Source organism: Melozone crissalis, unplaced genomic scaffold (assembly GCF_028551555.1).
Source record: "Melozone crissalis strain CALT ecotype California unplaced genomic scaffold, PUWL_Pcris_2 ptg000042l_1, whole genome shotgun sequence".
NCBI classification, from domain to species: Eukaryota; Metazoa; Chordata; class Aves; order Passeriformes; family Passerellidae; genus Melozone; species Melozone crissalis.
The window spans coordinates 29213427-29235165 of record NW_026535820.1 but is presented as its reverse complement, the minus strand read 5'-3'; the positions used below and the strand labels follow the sequence as shown (position 1 = coordinate 29235165).

At 39.0% G+C, this 21739-nt stretch overlaps 1 protein-coding gene across 2 annotated transcripts in view; it reads right to left on the bottom strand.

Moving 5' to 3' along the window:
* Positions 1-3104: 3104 nt before the first annotated feature.
* ZNF407 (zinc finger protein 407) overlaps positions 3105-21739 on the bottom strand; it is a 332858-nt gene continuing 314223 nt past the window's right edge. For both annotated transcript variants that reach the window (XM_054284975.1, XM_054284976.1), the window contains exon 9: positions 3105-4568. In XM_054284975.1, coding sequence (XP_054140950.1) covers positions 3217-4568 — 1352 coding nt within the window. In that variant the 3' untranslated portion in view covers positions 3105-3216. The remainder of the gene's footprint in view (positions 4569-21739) is intronic.

The following is a 21739-nucleotide window of genomic DNA, read 5'->3' as shown; positions in this document are numbered from 1 at the left end:
TTCTTAAGAAAAGGAGGGTGAAGCTGCTTGCTGGAAATATCTTCACTTAAAATTTTTGGTTCACTTTAGGTGGAGTATTTTTGGTTTAGTTGTGTTTTTTGGTTTCTTTTTGGTCTGCTTTTTACTTAAATACTTACATTTTTACCTGTTTGGCATTGTTACAGTATAATCCAACTTCATTAATTCTTATTCAGAATGGATAACAAAGAGAAAATTAGGCCAATGTCTCTGGCAGTCAGAACACCAGGAAGCAACGGACTGACATGGGAATACTGCCCCCTCAACAATCACTTCCATTACAGCACAGCCCCTGAATTCTCTGGAGACAGGCGCCTGAAGGTGTTCAAACCAAACAGCAAAACACATGTGTAGTGAATGGCAGCCTGGGCTGGGCACCTTCCTAAATCCACCACACAAGTTGATGTGATGCTCCCACACTGGAGGCTGCCTCTGGCAGAGGGCCCCAGCAGCTCCTGAGCCTGCTCCCAGACGTGCCACAGGTGCCTCACCAGCTCCATGCATGGCCCTTGGAGGGTCAGGGCTTTTTCAGGTGCTGCTCTACTCTAAGTGCCTCCCTCTGCTCCCTAATCTTCCCTGCTCTCCAAGGCAGAAGGCATGGGAATGCTTGGAAGATCCATAGAACAATACGCTCATCTCCTCCCAGGTTATGGTCTGGGGCAATGCCAGGAGCTCTGGCACAGGAGGGAGACAAATGCCAGAGATGTTTCCTAGGTGCTGGAAGAGACCTGCCTTAGCCTCAGCTGTCAGTGTGTGGCAGAGAGCGTTTTAGCATGAGGTTGAGACAGTCCATGGAGTCCTTAAGCAGGATGACAGCCCAGGAACGAATGTCATCCTTGATTTCTAATGTTACATTTGTAGGGCACTAATAAGTTAACTTTAAAGTGCACATTAGAAAGAAGAAGAAGAAGAAGAAAAAAAAAAGCCCTAGGAAAATTTACCTCTCCTGATCAGACTGCACTCAGAGAAAAGTATTGTTAACCTGAGCTCCCAGGTAATTACAGCACATGGTAGGTTAGAGAATCCTTTCCAGTGCTCCCAAGCACAGGAACATCTACCACTGGGGCTTTTTTTTTATGCAAAGGTCTGCTCTTTTCATTGTGCATACAATGTGATTGCTGGTTTGACACTGCAGGCTACACTGGTTTTATGAAGGATTAAATGCCACCTGAGACATATTTATCCTAAATAAATCACAAATGGTAAACTGCAGCATGTCAGTGTCAACACCCTGTACTGCAGCAGAAAGGTTAGCCATACAGGACTAAGCACAGCGAGGAATTAGCATCCAAGCTGCAAGACCACAGGGCTACAGTTAACAGGAGAAATGATCAAGAAGAAATATTTCCACTGAAAAACATTCAGTTTTTTGAACATCTGTGAGAGTCTTGCAGAGGGCCATCATTTTGTAAAGGTCACCTTTTTCCTGATAACAAACGGGAGTTGATCCTGTCACTGTTTGCTGAAGACAGTATTTAAGAGTAAGTGAACAGCCTGTCACTTTTAAGAAAGATGAGCAAGTCAAACTCGCCTAATTATGAATCTTGATGTCTAACTTGAAAATTACTTTTTTGGGGGTTTGACAAAGACACAACCTCAACTCTTGGAAAATAACAAAATTTGAAAAATAATAATAATAAGACATGAAGAGGCAGCAGGATCTTATAGCCCCAGAATGAAGCACCTTTTCTCAGCAGCCCTATTAGAAAATACATTTTTAAGCAGTTGCTTCAGGAAGGAACTATTGTTTTACCCCACCCCAACTTTCCTACAGTTGATAATTTTAAGATATTAAACATGATAGGAAACCCAGTTATCTCTAGAGTCAGCATGGCTTATACCCTAAACACTTACACAATTATATTAAGCATGCATGAGGCACACTTCAGAAATTAGATTCTTTTATCTTTATCTATCTAGCAAGCTAGAGAAAGGAAAAGAGAAAAGAGAAAATGCACAGACATAACAGATAGCATTCGTTTGCTCCTGCTGAATGCCAGTTCTGTTTATTGTTTAATATTAAAAATCATGATGCTTCATTTTAATGCTAACATTTTATTTGAAAGACAAAAAAAAATCCCCAAACCTTGCCAGTTTATATTTTACAATTTTTCTAAAGAAACAGAAGCAGTTTTATCATGAAACAAATATTTTCAACATGAACTTGCATTGAACAATTGCAGTATATCCACAAGTAAATAACTGACATTCTGGACTAAGCAAGAAATACAAGGTCACCTTTTTTTTCCCCCTACTTGTTAACGTCAATGTCAGAATTTTCTTTAAAAATCCTCCTAACATTTGAGACGTAGCTCACAAAATGAACTGCAAAATGGTATTTATATGAAGCACTAGTTATAAGAAAAGCAAAACACTGACAGTGACAATATTTTTTTCAAAAAATGCACATTTCTTATGTAGGACTCTCATATAAAATTAAGTGGAAGTTACAGGCATCAAGTTCTTCTTCCCAAATATGTATAATCAAGGATTTTCTGAAGTGTAGCTTTTTTGAGCGCTTCTTTAGGGAAAGTCTAATGTGTTACCATGAAAGAGTAAAGTACTATGAAAACTTTCATTTTAAGCAAATGAGTCTTTCATTTTAGATGCAAAAAAAATCCGCATTTTGATAACATATTTTTAGCCAAGCATGTTTTAAAGTAAGATTTTGGAAAGCAAAATGTCATCTGTTCTACTTTAAAATGAAGAAGGGCGCCCAATATCATATGTATGCTTACCTGTTCACCTTTTTATTGTGGGGTTTGTATTTTTTTGCATATTTATCTGTTCACAAAATGTACATATAAGTGCAATTATTTTACTCCTGTGATTATGTTATACAAAAATGACAGAAGGCAGGGAATTACCCTGAGATAAAACAACATTAAGACAAAAACATCAACAAAGAAAGCACTGAACAGAACAATTTCTACTTCGGGCGGGAGGCTTTTTATCCTGTTTTGTACCCTAGTACGCTTGTTGTATAATAATCACATATAATAGTTCTTAGAGCTATTGTAACAAAACTTTATTATCCTCTTCAGTGAACTCCTCCTATTAGCAGGACATGTATTTGTTACCTGGTTTGGAGGAAGTTCTACTGAGAAGGCTTTACAGAAAGCACTCCAGGAATACAGTGCCTCCATGATTCTGGTAATATCCAGCTCTGCTCTGCACCCAGCCTACGAGTGAAGCTCTTCATGCTTCCTGTACTTTGTTATAATCTCTCTGGCCCTGAATTACTTGTGAGCCACCCTCTGTATAAATGACCATGCTTGTTAATTGTTCTCTTGCTCTATCAGGGACTACATCTTCTGCTTTTATAGCAGTACCAGTCTGCAGAATGTCTTGGGATCCAGCTGTCTCTATCACAGCGTGTGAGTACACACCAGGCTCATCCTGCATGTCTGGTGGCAATTCTGTGACGATGTAGTGTGTTGCACCTTCAGAGAAGTCACTATCAGAACCCTGAGCCATGGCTTGAGCTAATTCCTCACTGACAATGATCTGGGATATTTGCCCATCCGACTCCACTAAATCCATGTGTTCGCTCTGCACGCTGAGCGTGTGGCTACCAGCTTCCTGCATTATTATCTGAGAACCTTCTCCAGCTACCATATGCACAGTCCCCTCCTCATTTACAATGACCTGGGTGACACCTTCTTTCATGAGCTGGTCGGCCGCAGCTGTGTCACACATAGCAAACTGCAACACTCCTTGCACCACGTTCTTGAAGGCAGCCTGAGCTCTCTCCTGAGATGCAATTATAGCCGATGGGTGCATGACCCGTGTCACTACTTCCATAGGTTTGGTATCTTCCTGAGTCTCCTGAACTTCGTGGAACATTTGTATTTCTTGTCCCTCTGCATCGCTGGGAATGCTGGGCATCTCTGGGTTCGGCATTTGCAAGAAGTCTTTGTGACCAGACCTGCATCTGTCAAGGAGTTCGGATTTGTTTTCCGCTTCACCCAGCTCAGTCACGGCACAAAGCAGGGCGTCTAATGCTGAGGAGGACTCTGGAGGATGGACTGTAGCCTCAGAAGCATCTAAAACTTCCTGTCGCATTATCTGCTGCAGCACCGTGCTGCTGGAGTCAGGAACCGTGTCGATTTGAACGGCCTCCTCCATGTCAGCTCCCGCTCCCTCAACCACCACCACCTGTGTGGCACCATCTGCCAACTGCTCTGTCAGGATCTGCTCAGGAACCACAGCGCTCACGTGGGAGCCGTTCTGGTTTGTGGCTATGACTTGCCCGTCCTCCGTGATGTGCACCACCCTGGCCATCTGCCCCGCCATCGCCAGCGTCTGCAGGGTGGCCGCGGCCGTCTCTTCCACCGAGGCGTCGATGGCGAAGTCGCCGTCGTATCCTTGAATAATAATGAACTGCTGAACTTCCTCAGGGGACTGGGGCTGTCTCCTGCTGCCCTGAAAGGCCTTCTCCTTCACTGGAGAAACCTCTCCCAGCCCTGCTGCGGTAAAAGGGCTAGTGGTTTCCACAAAGGTTGCTCCTTGCCCCTTCAGTCGGCACTCATAGGACTTGGACACAATGCCTGCAAGACAAAATATGCTGTTAACATGGTATCATGGCAAGTATCAGTTCATTACTTTAACAAATTGTAGCTTCAATGGAAAAAAATTCCCTGACAATTTTTAGATTTCATTGACAGAAAACATAGATAAAATGAGCAAATGAACAAAACCAATTCGCATGTTTTCCAAATAACATATTTACAGGTTGAAATAATTGCTGAGTGTAACAATGCTGCAGCTTATTAACAATTTAAATGCGTTTTCAAAAATATTCCATATTAAAAAAAGCCCAGATAAATACAGTATACAGTTAAAAGCCACATCTTTTACAGAAGAACCTATTGGTGATACTTTGGTACTTCAGTAATGAATTTTAGGATTATATATTACATTAAACATATCTTAGAGTGAGAAACTGTGGCTGATCTTCTTAATACCCTGCTATTCATGGTGAGGTCACTGCCATGCTGTCATTTTGATGCCATTGTCTTCCCCTTCCTTTTCCATCCAGCATCTTCTCCGGCTCATGTGACTGATTCAGTCACTCACCCAGTTACTTGGTGAAAACACTTGGTAGTTTTCTTACCCTAAGTAGGATATTCTATAAAATCTAACCCAGAGAAGCCCCAATTACATATCTTAATTATTTTTGCATTAAATCAATTAACAAACTATAATACCTATAACCTCCATATTCCAGCTGCTTGCTGTGCCACCCAGTTTGGTTTTGTGTCATTGAAGGTTTCCTTCTCAATTCTCACCACTAACAATAAAGCTTCAGCAAGGCAAATGGAGCCCAAGGCTGTACAAACTCAAGGCCACCACTCTCCAAGCATGGCCTACATATTTGTGGGAAGACATAAAGGAGAGGACCCTGTGGCCAGCTTTGTGAATGTCCACAGAAGGGCAGCCTTATCCCCCCCTGTCTCCCCATGGCAGTGCCCTCCAGAAGCACCCAGGATGCTCCTCCATGTGCTGGGAGCAAGCTGTGGGACACAACCCATGCACACAGAGAGAAGAGTGGGTGCTGGACATTGCAAACAAGGTGAGGATCTAATGGCAGATGGGCCTTGGGAAGGCTGATTAAGTGCATGCTGCTGAAACTGCCCATATCTACACTCCAGTTTAATTTCACCTACACAAACTGAAATCACATCTCTGGAATAACAGGTGTAGCTTCTTACCACTAACACAAATAGATTTGCCATGGATTGCTTGGCATAAAAAGAGGCAAGGAAAACAAAGCAACACTTAAAGTGAAATTTCAGGCTAGCACTGTACTTTCGTAGCCAGTTCTAGTGAACAATGTGCTTCATTGAACTCAAGAGACCAAGAAAATTATACTAAAGCTGGTCTAAGGGGGCTCTTTCATTTCAAAGCATAGAGCTGTCAGACCCTGATCCCACAGAGAATTAAAATGGGCTCTAAAAAACAGACTCATTTGCTTAAAGGTAACGTTCACATGTAGAAGCTGATTTGCTCCAAGACTGAATACTTGGCGCCTTGCAGACTCTAGCAACTTGCTATGTTAAGGTGCATATCAAGCTAAAATTCCAAAATAACATCAATAATTAAAAGACCGAGGCCTTACACTGCTATCTATCTATCTATCTATCTATCTATCTATCTATCCATCCATCCATCCATCCATCCATCCATCCTTTTTTCAATTACAGAGCTTCTGGTAGACAACTGTACTGTGAAGCACAAAGAAGTAATTTGGTCAAGCTGAAAGGCTGCAAATCACCTTCACAAGTCTAAACTGATGCCATACAACTTCCTTATTCCTCGTTTGCAAGGCAGGTTTTTTCTTTTCTTTGGAATATAAAATTAACAATTTAAACCATTAGAGTGTTTATAGGTGATGCTGCATAAAAAACTGGCCCATACAATTGAAGTACACTTTGTCAGGTATAAGCAAGAAGTAAGCTTACTGTGGTATAAAATTGGTTCTTATTCCTACTTTTCCTGTGCTCTCTTGTAGGCACTGACATTCACATGACCCCCAAAAGAGCAGAAAGGCAGGAAGGGGAAATCAACATAAAATGACAATTATCCTCCACATTTTGTAATAGAGTATAAGTAATTAATTCTCTCAGGAATCTTGCTTTGTTGACAAGATAAAAGAGGAGTCTGGCAATGATGTGGCACAAAATCAAAATAACTCCACAAATCACGCATTTTCCACTGGATTTCAAAATCAAAATAACTTTACAGTGATAATTTTCACATGTACATACACTAAAATCATGACATCTTTCTCCAAAGATCATAATAATTTACATGCAGGACCCAGCATCAGTGTATTGAGGAGAAGCTCTGGTCTGGGGAAGGGAAAGAAAAAGGAAATTCATCCTGTTTTCATCTCCTGAAATAAATGCCATGCCTGTGAATCTATGCAACTCCAGTCTTTACTGTGCAATTGAATGGGAAGTCTCCTGGGTGAAGAGCTATCCGGTGAATCCCTCGCAGCACTGATAATTATGCCATTCTGACTGCTTACTTAATCTATTTGAATCCAGAGGTGAGTTAAGCCACTTCCTGACCATTAAAGTAAACTACATGGGTAAATACTGCTGTCACTAAGGGGTGTGATGAAGCTTAACTACACCAACATCTTAACCTCAGCTCAGTGCAACCCCAGCTATTCCATCACAGTTCATAAATGCGATTGCAGGTCCATCTTTTGATTCAGCAATTTAATAACTTCGAGTGCTGTCAGTACTGCTTTGAAAAATGGCTCCTATAAAATGTAACAGCCTCAATCAGATTGTAAAAGATTCACCCACTGAAGATTCTTCCATTTCAACTATAATGAATTAATGTTGAGCTGTGTAGAAGTTCAAGTGTCATTTAAACTAATGTGAATCTACTGTAACTTTAAATTTTAACTGGACTATGACCAAGAATTTACTGGGAACATCAACTTCAATTTTAGTGATTTTTCATGGTAAATATGAGTTGCAGATTTTACTGGTTTTCTTTTGTTTCAACAGTGAAAAGCCAAGTAGGGAAGATATTTAGAAAACCTCAGATTTTGAGGCTTAGCTGCTATTCTTAAAATGAAGCACTGGAATCCAACACAATATTTGTAGGAATTTTTATGCATTTAAGGAACATGTCACATTATTGGACTGTATGTAGCAACAAACCATGCTGTCCCAGTAAACCCAGCCTGCCTCTCACCCTCTCTTAACAGTTAAAGAGAAGGGGTAAGTGTTGGCTGACATGGCAAACATAAGCTGCAATACAAGCCCACATTAATATTGGGAAAAGTGGACTTGTTGCTGATTGCATGTCATTGCAAATTAAAAAGATACACAAATAGGCATTAAAATGACAAAATATAATGATACAAGAGCTCATATTCAGACAATTTGTAAGGAGGTGTTTCATATCTAGGGGTGCAATGATCAGAGAATTGGTTTCTTTCCAAGAAGTCTGTCATTTCAGCAGAGCCATTATTTATCAGTTGGAGTCCTGAGCGACTGTTCGTTTTTTATTTGAAAATGTCAGGACATTTTAGACATTAAATCCATATTCACAGGTTATTTTAATTCTCTGAGACCACAAACTCCTGAAATAGGGCTAAAAGAAATGCTTTGATGTTTAATGTGTGTCTGGGAAACTAGAAATAGGGCTTAGTACCTTTTCCCCTCTCTCTTACTCAATACCTGACTTCCTTTTGTGTGTCTGTTTTATTCTTTTGTTACTGTCATCATTTGTTCCCTGCAGAATAAATACCTTATTCTTTTGTTAAGCTTACATTTAATTAAAATGTACAGGATTTGTGCAGTAAACTCGAATGAAACAAATAAAACAAGGGCCCCCTCTCTTGAAGGCATACGTTGTGAATGAAAAATGTCATTACAGACTAAAAAATTTTGCAGTAAACAGGGCCTACAGAGAGAAGTTTCCCCCGTAATGACATCCATAAAATACACAAATGGCACTTTTAGTACCATCCTGAATATGGCATTTTCTGTGCTCTACACACAATCTAAATGGTTTGATCATAGAGCATAATACTCCATTGGGTTTATAGAACAATCAATGTTCCATAAAATGATGTATTTATCCAATAGTAGGCTCAGCAGTTACTGGTGTATGACATTGTAGGACACTGGCTTTGTACTGTTCAGCAGCACACATGCTGGCTGTAAAACTTATCTAACACTACTTCAACAACTTCATCTCATCTGTGTCAAGTAATTTGTTGAAGCCTCAGCTTGGTTTAAAAAAACTTGTAATAAAAATTCATAGAATTTTCAGGAGAATGAAAGCTGATGACAATAGAAAGGTCACATTGTGGCGCCACTCGTGGGGTCGGGGGTCAGCTGCAGTTCTAAAACAGAAAGTAGATTTCATGCATCGTGTAGCAGATAAAGATGGCATTAAGGAGACTTGTCTCAGAAAGAAACGCGCAGCGCGTGAGGAAAGCCTGGGCTAATATTATATGTAAAGCACCACCTTGCTCTCAGCCAGCAGCCTCTTTAGAATTCTAATCCTTCCCCAAAACTTGCAGCAAGCGGCTGTGTGTGGTGAGGCTGGGCTGAGGACATCCTTCACAAGGAGCACCTTTAGGACAAAGCAGTAAGTCATAAATGAAATAATCTATTATGACGACGGAAATGATCTGCATTTACACAGCTAGCTTAAAACAGCTATTTTTCCTTTTCTGTAAAAGTTCTAGGAGGCCTGATTTATAGTCCCCTATTCAGCAACACTTAATTTTTCATACTTTGGTCATTAGATATATTATTTATTGACAAAAACAAACATTTTGTATCTGACAAAATGCAACAAATATTAAATAATGTGAATGCAAAGAAATATCTTTTCCTTCAATTAAATGCAACCTGTAAGGAATTTAAAATATTTTTCAAAATTGCCTTATGTCCAACATCACTTGAACAAGCTACTGATTTTCTTATTTTAAAAGTTATTGTCTATATGGCAGCAATACAATATTTTGAATAGCACAGTAAGCCCACTTTTCCAGTTCATAAAGTAATATAACTTATGCCTTCATCAAGTTACAAGTTTCTGCTCTGTTTTCATTCAACTATTTTAGTAATGATCTACCTCTGCTTCAATTAATTAAGTACAGTCTCTGGGAACTGTGTCATAATTTGGGATTTCCCTGATTTTCAGAGGCCATAATAATAAGACGCATTTTCCAGATCTCTATTCCTAGACCATAGTGCAAACTATTCTTTATCATTTGCAAGGCTTTTATGTGCAAGCAATGTATGGGTCAGCATTTTTTAAACCAGCTAGTTAAGCTACTAAATAAGAGATTGTGAAGGCTCATTCATGTCTTCTGCTGAAGGAAAGAAAATATGATGGGTCAAACTGAGAAGTGAAATAAATCAGCAACCCAAAATGGCCCTGTTACAGCTATTGTGTCCACAAAGGCAGCAAATATTTGTAAAGCAAGACAAATAAGTATACCTATAGGGGACTTTACCATCTCCCTAAAAGACATAAAAAAATTCCATCATTGACAGAAATTATGTAAATCTCAAAAGAAACCAATACGATGAGGCTTCATTCCCCCCCCTTTCAATATATTATTACTGAAAAAAAAAAACCAACCAAAAAAATCCCAAATAATGTTCACAGTTTATTTTTTACTTAAAAATCCAGTAATGTCATGTTTCAATGCTGAAACTCAAAACAGCCTTAGCTTCTAGTTTTGTCCTTAACCACTCAATCATGTTTGGAAACTTCAAGGTCTTCTAAGAAGTGCTTAAATAAAGGATGAAGTTTTAACATTTCAGGTATCTTAAAAAGCAGGAGATGTCCTTTAGCTTTCTAAAATGTGAAAGAAAGTACTCTTGTAATATTTTTTCTTTTGAAAAACAGTTTGAAATTTCCTGCTTGCTATTTTTACCTTCCACATTTCACAGAACTATGTCAACGGCCACAAAAAGACACAAAAGAAAAAGACAACCACCAAATTAAATAGCCAAGCTGTTCAGTTAGGGTATTTAGGCAGTTTGTTTGGTTTGGTTTAGTTTCCCTTCAGTGTCTAATTAACCTTTGGGAAAAGGCCTTCTCTAGGAAAAATTTCAGTTTCTCTTTTCCTGCACTCAAGGTCAAAAATGAATGTTATAGAGACCAGTGTTACAGACGGAATGCAAATAAAAAATACAAATACCAAAACTCCCACTGATTGTGGCAAACATGTACAGTGTTAACTGCAGAATTTACAGCTGCCTAACCTGCAGAGAAACTGGTTTACTTGCAAACCACTTTTCTCTTTACCTGTTTGCCACCATGCAGGCTGCTCCTCTCAACTCTGATGTGTGAGCAAAAGCCTCTCTGTGGCATATGCAGCAATTACCCACACGGGCAAGCAGCATCAGGAATGTATCTGGAGTATTTCAGCTATGTCTTACAGTGCAATTTAGCAGCCTGAGATGAGGACAGCCAGTCTGGACATTTCTTGGCAGTAAAGCTTCAAAGACTACTCCGGCCCTCAGTTTGGGAACAACTGACATTGATGATACTCGGATGCACTCTTTCTGTTTTATCCCCTGCAGTGCAAATGGAGAGTGCATTTTTAGCACTTCTAAATCAGAATCCCAATTTCAAGGGGTTCTGGTTGCGCTTGGTCAAACCAGAGATTTCTGCTTCCTAGGCAGACAGAACACCTAATATAATATGAAAAATAATAGACTAAAATGAGAAAAATCAGGGGAAAAAAACCCCAAGCTCTGCTCATAGGGAAAATGATCTGGATTTCTGAAATAGATCTAGTCCCAGACACTAACAGCTTTGTCAAAAAAAGGGAAAAAAACCTTTTTGTCATTGTTATCTCAGCAGAAGTTTTTGTTTTCCAGGAATATATACATTCAGATCTTGGTTTTATAAACATTTATTTATCAAGCATAGTGCTTACTGCCATAGTTAGCCTCAATAGTCTCAAAGGGACTAAACATGGTTGCTTGCATTATGCATTGTGTTTGCATAATCAGGCCCTTGGGATTAACAATTCTGAAAATGGCTGGCCTTCCCTAACGTTTGATGTACATATATGAAAAAGAGAACAGACACTTGTAAGGGATACCCAAAATAAAACATCATGCTATTAAATGATCAAGCAGAAATTATATTCTTCGGCGTACCTATCAACTATAGGTATCATGACTCTCTGTATTTATCTATTCTGATTTATGCACCCTTTCAGTAAAAAGGAGCACCTGTTCTTTGCTTGAGGGCGCATCTCAACCCATTTAAAAAGCACAGCAGTTTTTAGGAGGAATGTTTGGGAATAACAACAAATAGTAAGTTTCCCTAGTTCTTTTTGTTAGTGAAGACAGCAGAAACTACCATTTCAAATGTGATAGTCATATCTGTATTTCATTTATAAATTCAACTACGTTACAGCTATATTCATATCTTTCCAGAGTAAATTATGGGAAATAATCATTTGTCTTCATTGCAGACACTTTTGCATGTATAGTAGAAAACAAACCTCTATTCAATAACTGCACAGAGGCACCATTAAAATCAAATTTACAGTAAACAGAACCTGCAGCTGGGGTAAAACACTAACTGTTAGTATTTTAATTATCAGTGAAGCTTTCGGAGGTCTAACATCTGCTCATAGCCAAATGACAGCAGCTGCTTGTGTACACTTAAAACAACATGAATTTCTTCTATAAATATTAAAATGAATTGTATGTCGTGTGTTCATTGAGGCTATATTCCTATTAAGCTGTTTAAGTATATAGGGTATTCTGAACTTCTTTCTTGTGGCAAATTCATAAAGGGCTGACCTCCTCAAAAGAATGAGAGGCAAAGGCAGCAAAAATTCTTGAGTCTGTAAATTGAAAATGTTTAGAGACAGTACAGGAGGTCATCCTCTGCCAAGACACTGCTGGTAAATGCTAACAAAACATCAGCGCTAAGTTCTGATCATTGTGCACTACAGTAACTTCAAGGACAAGACTGCCCAGCATGCAAAGTGTCAGGAGTCTAAGGGATGGCTTATATCAAAAGCTAATGCTTTAAGTGAAGCAATTAATGCATTATCTTACTTGGAAAAAAAAAAATCTGTTTCAATGTCCAAAACATTGGAGGAGATGAGCGTGCTCTCTTTTGCGGACTTCATCAAAAGCATACTGGAATGATTCCTGATTTGCATGAATAGAAGCAATAAACTGCCATGAGGAAGGAACTATACTGGCTCAATATAAGATTTTGCTAAAAAAGGCAAGCTTCATAACTTAATTTTGAAGCTGTTTATCTAGGCACTCACATACAGTTGATATTTTCCTTTTAGTCTCTCACCTGCTTGGGAATACAGGAAAGAAAACTGGAGGAGGGACAGTTAGTTAAGCTGCAGAGTCTGGCACAGTGCAAGGAAGAGAGCATTACAACCAGTTTCAGAAGAAAACAAGGGAAGAGGCTTTTATGGCTTTCACTTTATAGGTTTTCAGTGGAGAAAGATCTGTTTCTTGGCTTTTAAAACATCAAGTGTAATGCCAGTGGCAAATAATGTTTATGTATTTTCACAATAGACCTACAGCTCCAAAGGAGCACTACAGTAATTTAGTCTGAAAGCTGTAGGTCATGCCAAGCTGTGTTTTGGAGAAAACCCCAACACGATCAGACGCTTCAACCTTACATGTGCAACCACAACACAGGATCAGCCCTGAGTACAGCTGTCTTCACAGCGGTACCTGGCTTAAGATGAAGGTGAATTAATTGTGAAGGTGGTTCCCAAACTTCTGACATCGGATTTCCCACTCCAAAAGTCAGTTTCAGAGCAAGATGACAACATATGAGGAGGATGACAACCTATAACCATCTATGGCTGGTTACAGGTGGGACAATTTCAATGCACAGGCCTTCCCCTTTGCTACCCCTCACTCCTCCTGAGGCACTTGCCATGGCCAAAGTGATGAGTGTCAGAAAACATGCTGATTTTTCATCTCAGAGTGTCACAGGCCTGGCAGTAATGCTGGGACTACTTAGGAAGCATGAAGCAGGGGTACTTGCTGGCTCTGGGAGGTTGGGTAGATGGGTATAGAGGCTGGAGAGATGGGTAAATTTTGTATCACTTTCAAGGGTCAAGTTCATGACAAAGTCTTCTTTTCATGATTCACCTCTGGTGAAGGATGGAAGCAGGATGTTTCCAAAATATCTTCAAAGGAGGAGCTGTTCGTGTAATTGACCCTTCTGCTGACAGAAATATATTTTCAGTGCTACTGATAGAGTAGCACATAAATTAACTGTCTTCCACTTCCAGTGTTAGAAAGCACAAGGCAGGATGTAGGTAAAGCAAGACAGAAGGTACCAAAGATGCTACTTTCTGGGCTGTTGCTGAACACTGTTGGTGCAGGAACTGCAAGATGGTCTGTGTGCCTGGGCTGCATGGGAAATGCAAGTAAACTGTTGAACTGCAGCTTTCCCGAGGGCTCAGAACCTCCTTACCATGTTGCTTGCATTTGGCTGCAAAGTTGTGTGTTCAAGAGCTGAATAATTACTCTGTTGACAAGGCTACCGAAATTGTTGCTACCGAAATTGTTGTAGAAATCAACAGCTTTTACATGGCACAGGGACCTAATACTAAACTGGACGCGTTAACATCAAAACAAAGAAAACCAGGATGTAGCATAAGTAAATAAGAAAATAATAATGTAACACCAAACTTGTGCTACTGCATACTAGCATGGAGTGGAGAAAGTGGAGAAAGTAAATAAGCAAAAATTATATTCAATGAGAGACAAGTCCCTAGAGAACTGTAATGCTGAAGAAATTCAAAGAATGACAATGTTCATCAAATTACGTATGAGTTTATGAAACGTAAAACAGGAAAAGAAAACAGGCCAAAGCAATTTTTAATCGCACATTTAAAAGCACGTCTGCTGTACATTGTTCTGGTACAGATACAACTAAATTATGTATTGATCTTTCTAGAAGAGAGATCTTGACTAAAGAATATTCAGAATAGTGAAACAAGAACTATTAGAAGTCTGACTTGAATGGAAATATCGAAAGTTTAAGTGCAGATATTCTGGCTACATAATCTGCAAATGCTGGAGAGGAAGGAAAATTTTTGTCCCTATTCAATAAGCATCATCTTATTTTGATGAAACACTAGAATGTTCATGTCATACTGCAGGAAGATGGTTAGACATGGTGAGAAATGGAAAGTCAATTCAGCTGCCTCATCCACTTTCAGGTGCCAGGGTGATGAAGCTCCCAGATGGAATAAATAGAATGTACAGTAGTTAAGAGGATGACTTAACCTAGCTCATCACCATTTATACTGCAAATCCATACTATTCCAGAACAACTCAGTGAAAAGCAGCACAGGATTCTGCAGGAGCTACTCAGATAACTTTTGTAAACATCTCCATTCTGAACTAAAGTTCACTCAGGACTGTGGTGCCTTAAGTCTTAAAACCCAAAGAACTTGCAATGACTGTCAATCATATGAAGTGTGAATCCAAGTCAAATATGGACTAGTAAACCACTCTGTCAGGTCATCTCTTTAGCCCTTTTAATATTTTTCCTTCCTGAAACCCAACTTAGACTATGAAAAAAGTGAATATTTTAAAATTAAATAATGAGTATATTTATGTAAAATATTTCAAAATGCCACTTAGTTCTCAACTCTGAAAGCACTTGTTCAAAGTTTTATTATCTATGTCTGTCTTCAACCGAAGACAAGTAATGCTTGAAACCATCCTAACTGAAAGATGTCAAGTGGTTGAAAACACCATGGTTCGCTTGTCTGTAGCATGGTGCAGGCTGCAGTGCATGCCATCACTCTGCTGTGAATGCCATCATACCTAGGACCTGGTACAGCACCCTTAGCCACAGCATAAATGAAGCCAAGCACTTGTACTATTGCTGGAACTTTTTTGTACAGTAGACAAAATTTCAGAGGAATTCATGATCATTCCTATGAAAGCAGTAAAGCTTGGGATATTTGACAAAATGGAGACCAGACAACATCCCCACCAAATAAGAAAACCAGCCAAAAAAAACCAAAAAACAAACAAACAAACAAAAAAAAAAACCCAAAAAACCCCAAACAAAAAACAAACCCCAGAAGACTGAAGCGAGATACCTGGAAGATCTGATTTTCAAAACCACTAAGAAACTAACAGCTCCTGCTGACACTTTTGTTAAAAGGTTATTTCAGCTACCTCTTTAAAAAGTATTTCTTACTGTTTTTCCAGCTACCTTAGTTTAGTGAGCTCAGAGTTTTTAAGTTCTGGCATGGAACAGACCAATTGCCAGGACCCGTTGTGGTTTGTTATTAAAATCTGTGCAGATTACAGAGCTTGGGAGCAGCCCATGGGATCACAGGTTAAAAAGCTGCTGCAAGTCATAAGTAGGCCTTACACATTCTGTAGCCATAACTTTTGGGATATGTTCCAGTGCTCCAAAACCCACTGAAGTTCACCATTTCTTTCATTGTGTCTCCAATTACCTTTAAAACATTATTCAAGTGATTCTACTGAAACAAAAAGACTCTGAAGATATTTGAATGATATTATTTTCTTTATAAAAAGAAAATGCACATATGAAAACTTACACAGAACAAAAAATTATATCAGTGCCTAAAAAAATAAGCTAAAAGAAATCCAAAATTAATGTTTTTCTTCTTTCACATGTTATTTTTTCTAGGGCCTCTAACAATAGAGTGAATTTTATGAAAGATTTTTAGGTGTCTTTGCATAAAGCTGATTTCTTCAATGCAGAATTAGGAAGCAAAATAAAATTGGCCTGCTTTCCACTAGTGCTGGGCACAAGAGCATGCAAATGCAAACTGAACAGAACAGACTTAAAATCTAATGGCATCTATCTAAAACTGTATCTTGTGAATAGCTCAGCAATTGGAAACATATTTATCACTAAAAAACACTATAAAAATGGAAAAAGCATTATACTAACTTTTCAGGCAGAAAAGTGGAAAACAATAAGAAGTGTGTTGCCAGGGTCACACAAGAATTCCAAGGTGTGCTGAGTCCCAGTTTTAAATCTTAATCACTGCATTATCATTTCTTAGGAGAGCCTATTGTCAACTCCAAGAGTTGAGGTACTCCATTTACCCACCGGGAAGCTCTAGTCACATCACTGCAATTTTCCTGATAATGCCCTGTCAATGACTCAACCCCACATTCATGAGCAGAGAGGAGTTCAGTGTCCATGTATCCTATAATGAGGAATGCCGGGCTGCAATCTCTGCTGAGATTGTCATAGGTGTCCACTGATACCATCTGCAATTACAGAATTTTATGAGATGGAAACTGGTTCATTATGAAAAAGACTCAAGTCTACCAGCTCATTTCACAGATGTCAGATGGCAGACTTCCTACTCATCGCAATTCTTGCAAGTGCAGAAGAAGGGGCCTGTAGTTAGACTTTTGGGAATTAAGCACAGAGCTAATGCTAAGCACAGGTCTAAATGCTTTTCTAAGCTGCACCCTGTTAGCTCTAGTCCAAGCCATTCAAAACAGGGACATAGATTCCTGAATTACAGCTTCACAAGTGCCAAACCAGGACAGCTAGTTCCCAGAGGAAGGCAGACACAACTAAATATCACTTTTGCTCTCAGCTAAACACATACTTCCCAAACTGAATTCAACTTGATTATAACTAAGCAAAATAATTATATCAATATTTTCAAAAGTATCAGCTGAATTCCATTTTGAATTGTCACCTATTCAAATAAATGAATGAATACCTTCCTTTAAAAAGGCACATGTACATTATGGATAAATAAGCATGTTTGCATTTTTAACATGTATTGTTTACTTTATTTAAATAGTTTTCTCCAAAATTTCATTGTTACATTTAAAAAGTATGTGTAGTGTGGAAAATGATAAACATTTTCTTAGAGAGTAATCCCTCTCATAAATACATTCTTTTGCACTTGCAGACAATGATATATTCATCTTCAAATCTGGTAACTATTAGCTTAAACAAACATCTTAATTCCAGACATTTCAGTCTATTTAAGAGCACAGAAATTAAACTAATTCTCCATTTTCTCTGAAAGAAATACAGATTTCTTCTACAGCTTTCAAGAAATGAAGTACTGTTTGCTATAGTACAGCCCCCTGCACTCCTTCCAAAAACAGCCCGTTTCTGTTGGAGGTGGACCTTGCTGCATTTATTAATTCCCTTTTTAACAATAAACCACAGAAAAATCCAAGGTAACAGAGTGTTTAGCAAGAGGACTTCAAATACTAAATGCAGGCTATAGCACTACCTCAAGCTCTGGGTGAACTCTGACACTCTGAAGACAGAATGGAAGGTGCTGATGCCAATCTCAATCATTCTAAATATATGGGAATCTGCTTATTTGACAGACTTGCTTTCTCCTGGTGCCACTACCTCAAGCGGCAGTGACAGACATGCTCAAACCATGGTCTCTGGCCTTTCATACGTTCCTTTCACAGGCCAGTTTCCATAACAAAGATATACTCCCACTTGGTCAATTTATCACAACCTCCTCAAACACTTCCCCTCCCACACATGCACTTGGTATATCCCCACAGCCTCATCACGAAAAAACAGACCCAAAGACCACCAACCATACTAAAATTATATTGCAGATTTGTAGATTAATGGGCTGATTCTGGCATCTCAATTCAAATGGATTTACAACCACTGTGTTTAGCCCTGTGTGATTTCAAATAGAATTACTTCTGATGAATTTGGATGCAAATTCACAAAGCATTAAAACAAACCATGTTTAAACTCGTTGGTTCATCAGATGCAAATATCATGCATTAAGCAGGGAACACCCATTTATGAAAATAATGAAAACTGACACCAATATAATAAAATCATTACAGGTTTATGGATTCTGGGACTTAAACAAGCCATACCCTTGTTTCTCCTAACTGATTAAATGCTTCTTTGCAGTTTATGTTTGATCTGCAATTCAAAAATAAATTAGTTTAGTCTTTGAGCCCAAAACCTTGGAAAATTGCTAGGAGGTTCTACCTCAGATTCATCTGGGGAAAAGGGCTGGGTAAAGGGAGGAAACTGTGGGGGCAGGGAGGCTTGCAGTGCAAGTGAGAACCAGCAGCACAGGAGAGGAAGCAGTCAGACAAACCGAGGTTTGCAGACTCCACCAGCAGCGCTCACAAACTCTTGGCCTGAGCGGTGTTGTGTGAACACAAGGCAAGGATGGTCACACTGGGCACTTGTGTTTCATAAAGCTGGCACAGATGGGCCTGTCACACCTTGTGCTTTGTCTCCACAAAACCTCAACCATCCTCACTTTGCATCACGTTTGTAGACAAGGAGTTTAAGTGCAAAAGCACAAAGGATTGCCCAAAATTTCTGGGATTGTCCCATGGCAAGGAAGCAAAAATAAATGTGACCATGTTCTAACTGATAAAGTAGATCTCTGAGGTTGTATGTAAACAGTAGATATAGTGTGGGTTTTTCATTAATCCCACTGTCTAATTATCATGAGCATGATTTCATTTTCAGTTGGATGACAACAGTCTAGCTCAATGGTTTCCAGTAAAATCTTTGTATCCAGATAATAAATTCTTCTCATAATGATGAGATTTAAAACAGCAAAACATTCCTCACTGAGGCATGTAATGCTGATAAAGCACTATTTTGCTGCACAATCTATGCAGTATAAAAAGTTCTTTGCTGCATCATGATCTGCTCCAATTTGTGTATAAATAGCATTTGTAATAAAAGGAAATGTAACACCAAGTTTTACTTAAATAACTGCTCAAAAAGAGGTTGGGAGATAATGTAGCTAACATACAACAACAAAAACAAAAAAGAAGGGCAACTGCAATAGCTCTTTCTTAACATCCTTTCTTCTTCTTTTATGAATCCATTCACACCAACACTAAGAATTTGAACGCAAATATTTAAAGAATTATATGTTGGGATGCTTTGAGGGTAATTTGGTCCCTAGAGTTGAGGTGCCATCTAAATGTGCTGCAAAGACCAGAAAACTCAACTTGAAAAGCAACTCTCTCCATAACTTTAGTCAGTCGTCCCAAGAAAGCTCCTGTTTCTGAGGACAAACATACATGGCTGAAAAGGCTTAACAAGCTGTGAAAGTCCTTAAGATCTACATTTTCAAATGTGAATGCCTTGAATTTGATACCCAAACATGCATGTACAGAAACCATTAGCCCATTGCTGAGGCATCATGCAGCACCACACTGACAGTGCCACTGACACTGGGCCACGAGGGATTTCAGAAGCCTGACTGTTCCAGCATTGCAGTTACCCAGTACCCACTGTTTCCATGACCTTCTAGAAATCCTTGCTTGGCCAGCAGATCAAGTACTTCTATTACTATGATGGACCCATTATTTGCACTTACAGCTTTGTCACCTCCATGGAACACAGAGCAACACATGGAACAATACTGGTCAGAGATTAGGAATAAAATTGTGTCCACATTCAGGAGATGGACAAAATTCCCACTGAGTCACAAAGCAATTAATACAATTTTGGATTAAAACAAAAATAAAAATCTGGATTCTGTTTATCATTTAATGCCAGTGCTCTGAAATCCAGTCTGGCGTCTAATGGGCATTAGGATGCTGGTAAAAAGCTACCTTATCCTGAGTTACTACGTTTAACTCTGCTGCTCTTTCCACACCCCTTTACATAAGCACAGCCAAAAGTAGCATTTGGGATGTGCTCATTTTGTTACAGAGAGAGTGAAAAACATATGCCACATTTTCTTACCATTTCTGAAGTTGGTCCCAAAACTAGACTGAAACAGTTTCTGATTACAGGTATTTTCTGTGAACTGTGAGGCAGGTGAGCACTTGTTTTTTCCTCATGACCTACTGGCTAAATTTTTGAAGGCTGCTGAGAAGATGCTGTAGCATTAATTAAAATTGTACTGGTTGAAGCAATGTATCATGAGACCTTGCCTTTAAGAATTGCTGAATACCAGATCAACCTCAACTTCACAGTACTATGTGCATCTTCTGGTGTTTTTTTATTGTATGATTGTGGGAGAAGGACGATACTCAAGGATAAAGGATCACCTTAATCTGCATCAGAATGAGATTGTCCTGGTTAAATGGTGACAGAGATGTATGGATATGTGGTAAGTGCCAATCTGAGCACTCAGATGTGGAATTAGGACTCCATGTACGGGTACTTATTTTAGAAAGTAGATCTCAGAGGATAGATAGGGTTGCACACTTAGCTCAGAAAACCCTGCTCCAGTTTTAAAAGCTACTTGTCACTGCAGAGCAAATGCTTCAATTTTGAAGCAAAGTGGTATGTTTGGTGGCCCCATTTGCATGACAATGCCCAGAATGCTCTCCTAACTCACAGCTATTTCATGGAAGGGCTGATGCATTCAAGGCTTCAGAATAAACCCAGATCCTCTGGGTATACCCCTGCATATGATTTCAATACTTTCCCTCCAATTCATGTGCAAAAGATAAGACTGTTGAAGTGGATAGTGGTTATAGGTAACCAAACTAACCTGTCATCAGTATTTACTAGAAATCAAAATGACAAATGGTACTTTGGCAAGTCTCTAACTCCTTGAGTAATTAGCTGATCATCTCGTACCCACGTATATATGCTTTAGGTGTTGACAGAAGTTGCGAAGGTTGCTGTGAAGAGCTGTCCCAGTATATTTACAAGCAAACCCAGAAAAACTAAACAATGCACAGAACACAGCACAGATACAGAATAACAGTTCATCAAGACGGACTTTGCTCATCTCCCGCACTTCTCTCCTCCTCTCTCACAGCTTGCTACACAAAATAAATGCACTACATCGACTTACACTGCAGTACAGAATATCACAGTCTCCTCTATTGTGTGGATTTCACTGCTGAGAAGCTGTAACACTAATTGTCAGTTTCCCACGATCAAAGTAATTTGGTTAAATAATTGGTTTACATTTACTATATTTTATTTGCCTCACAAAAACAAATGTTATAACAAAAGATCATCTGAAGAGGAGGGAATGCTATGGTGATAACACCAATATGGTGCCAACATATGGAGAAATATGTGTGTTTTGTGCACATAAACAATGACATGAAGCTTCAGCTGTTTAGAGAACAAAGCTTTACACCTGAGTTAACTCAATAATGTGATATGTGCATTCTGGTGTGTATGTGTATGAGGGGGTTAAGCCCTTCTGATATTGGATTTTGGCACTGAAACAAAAGTAATGTTTTAAATGCTGATT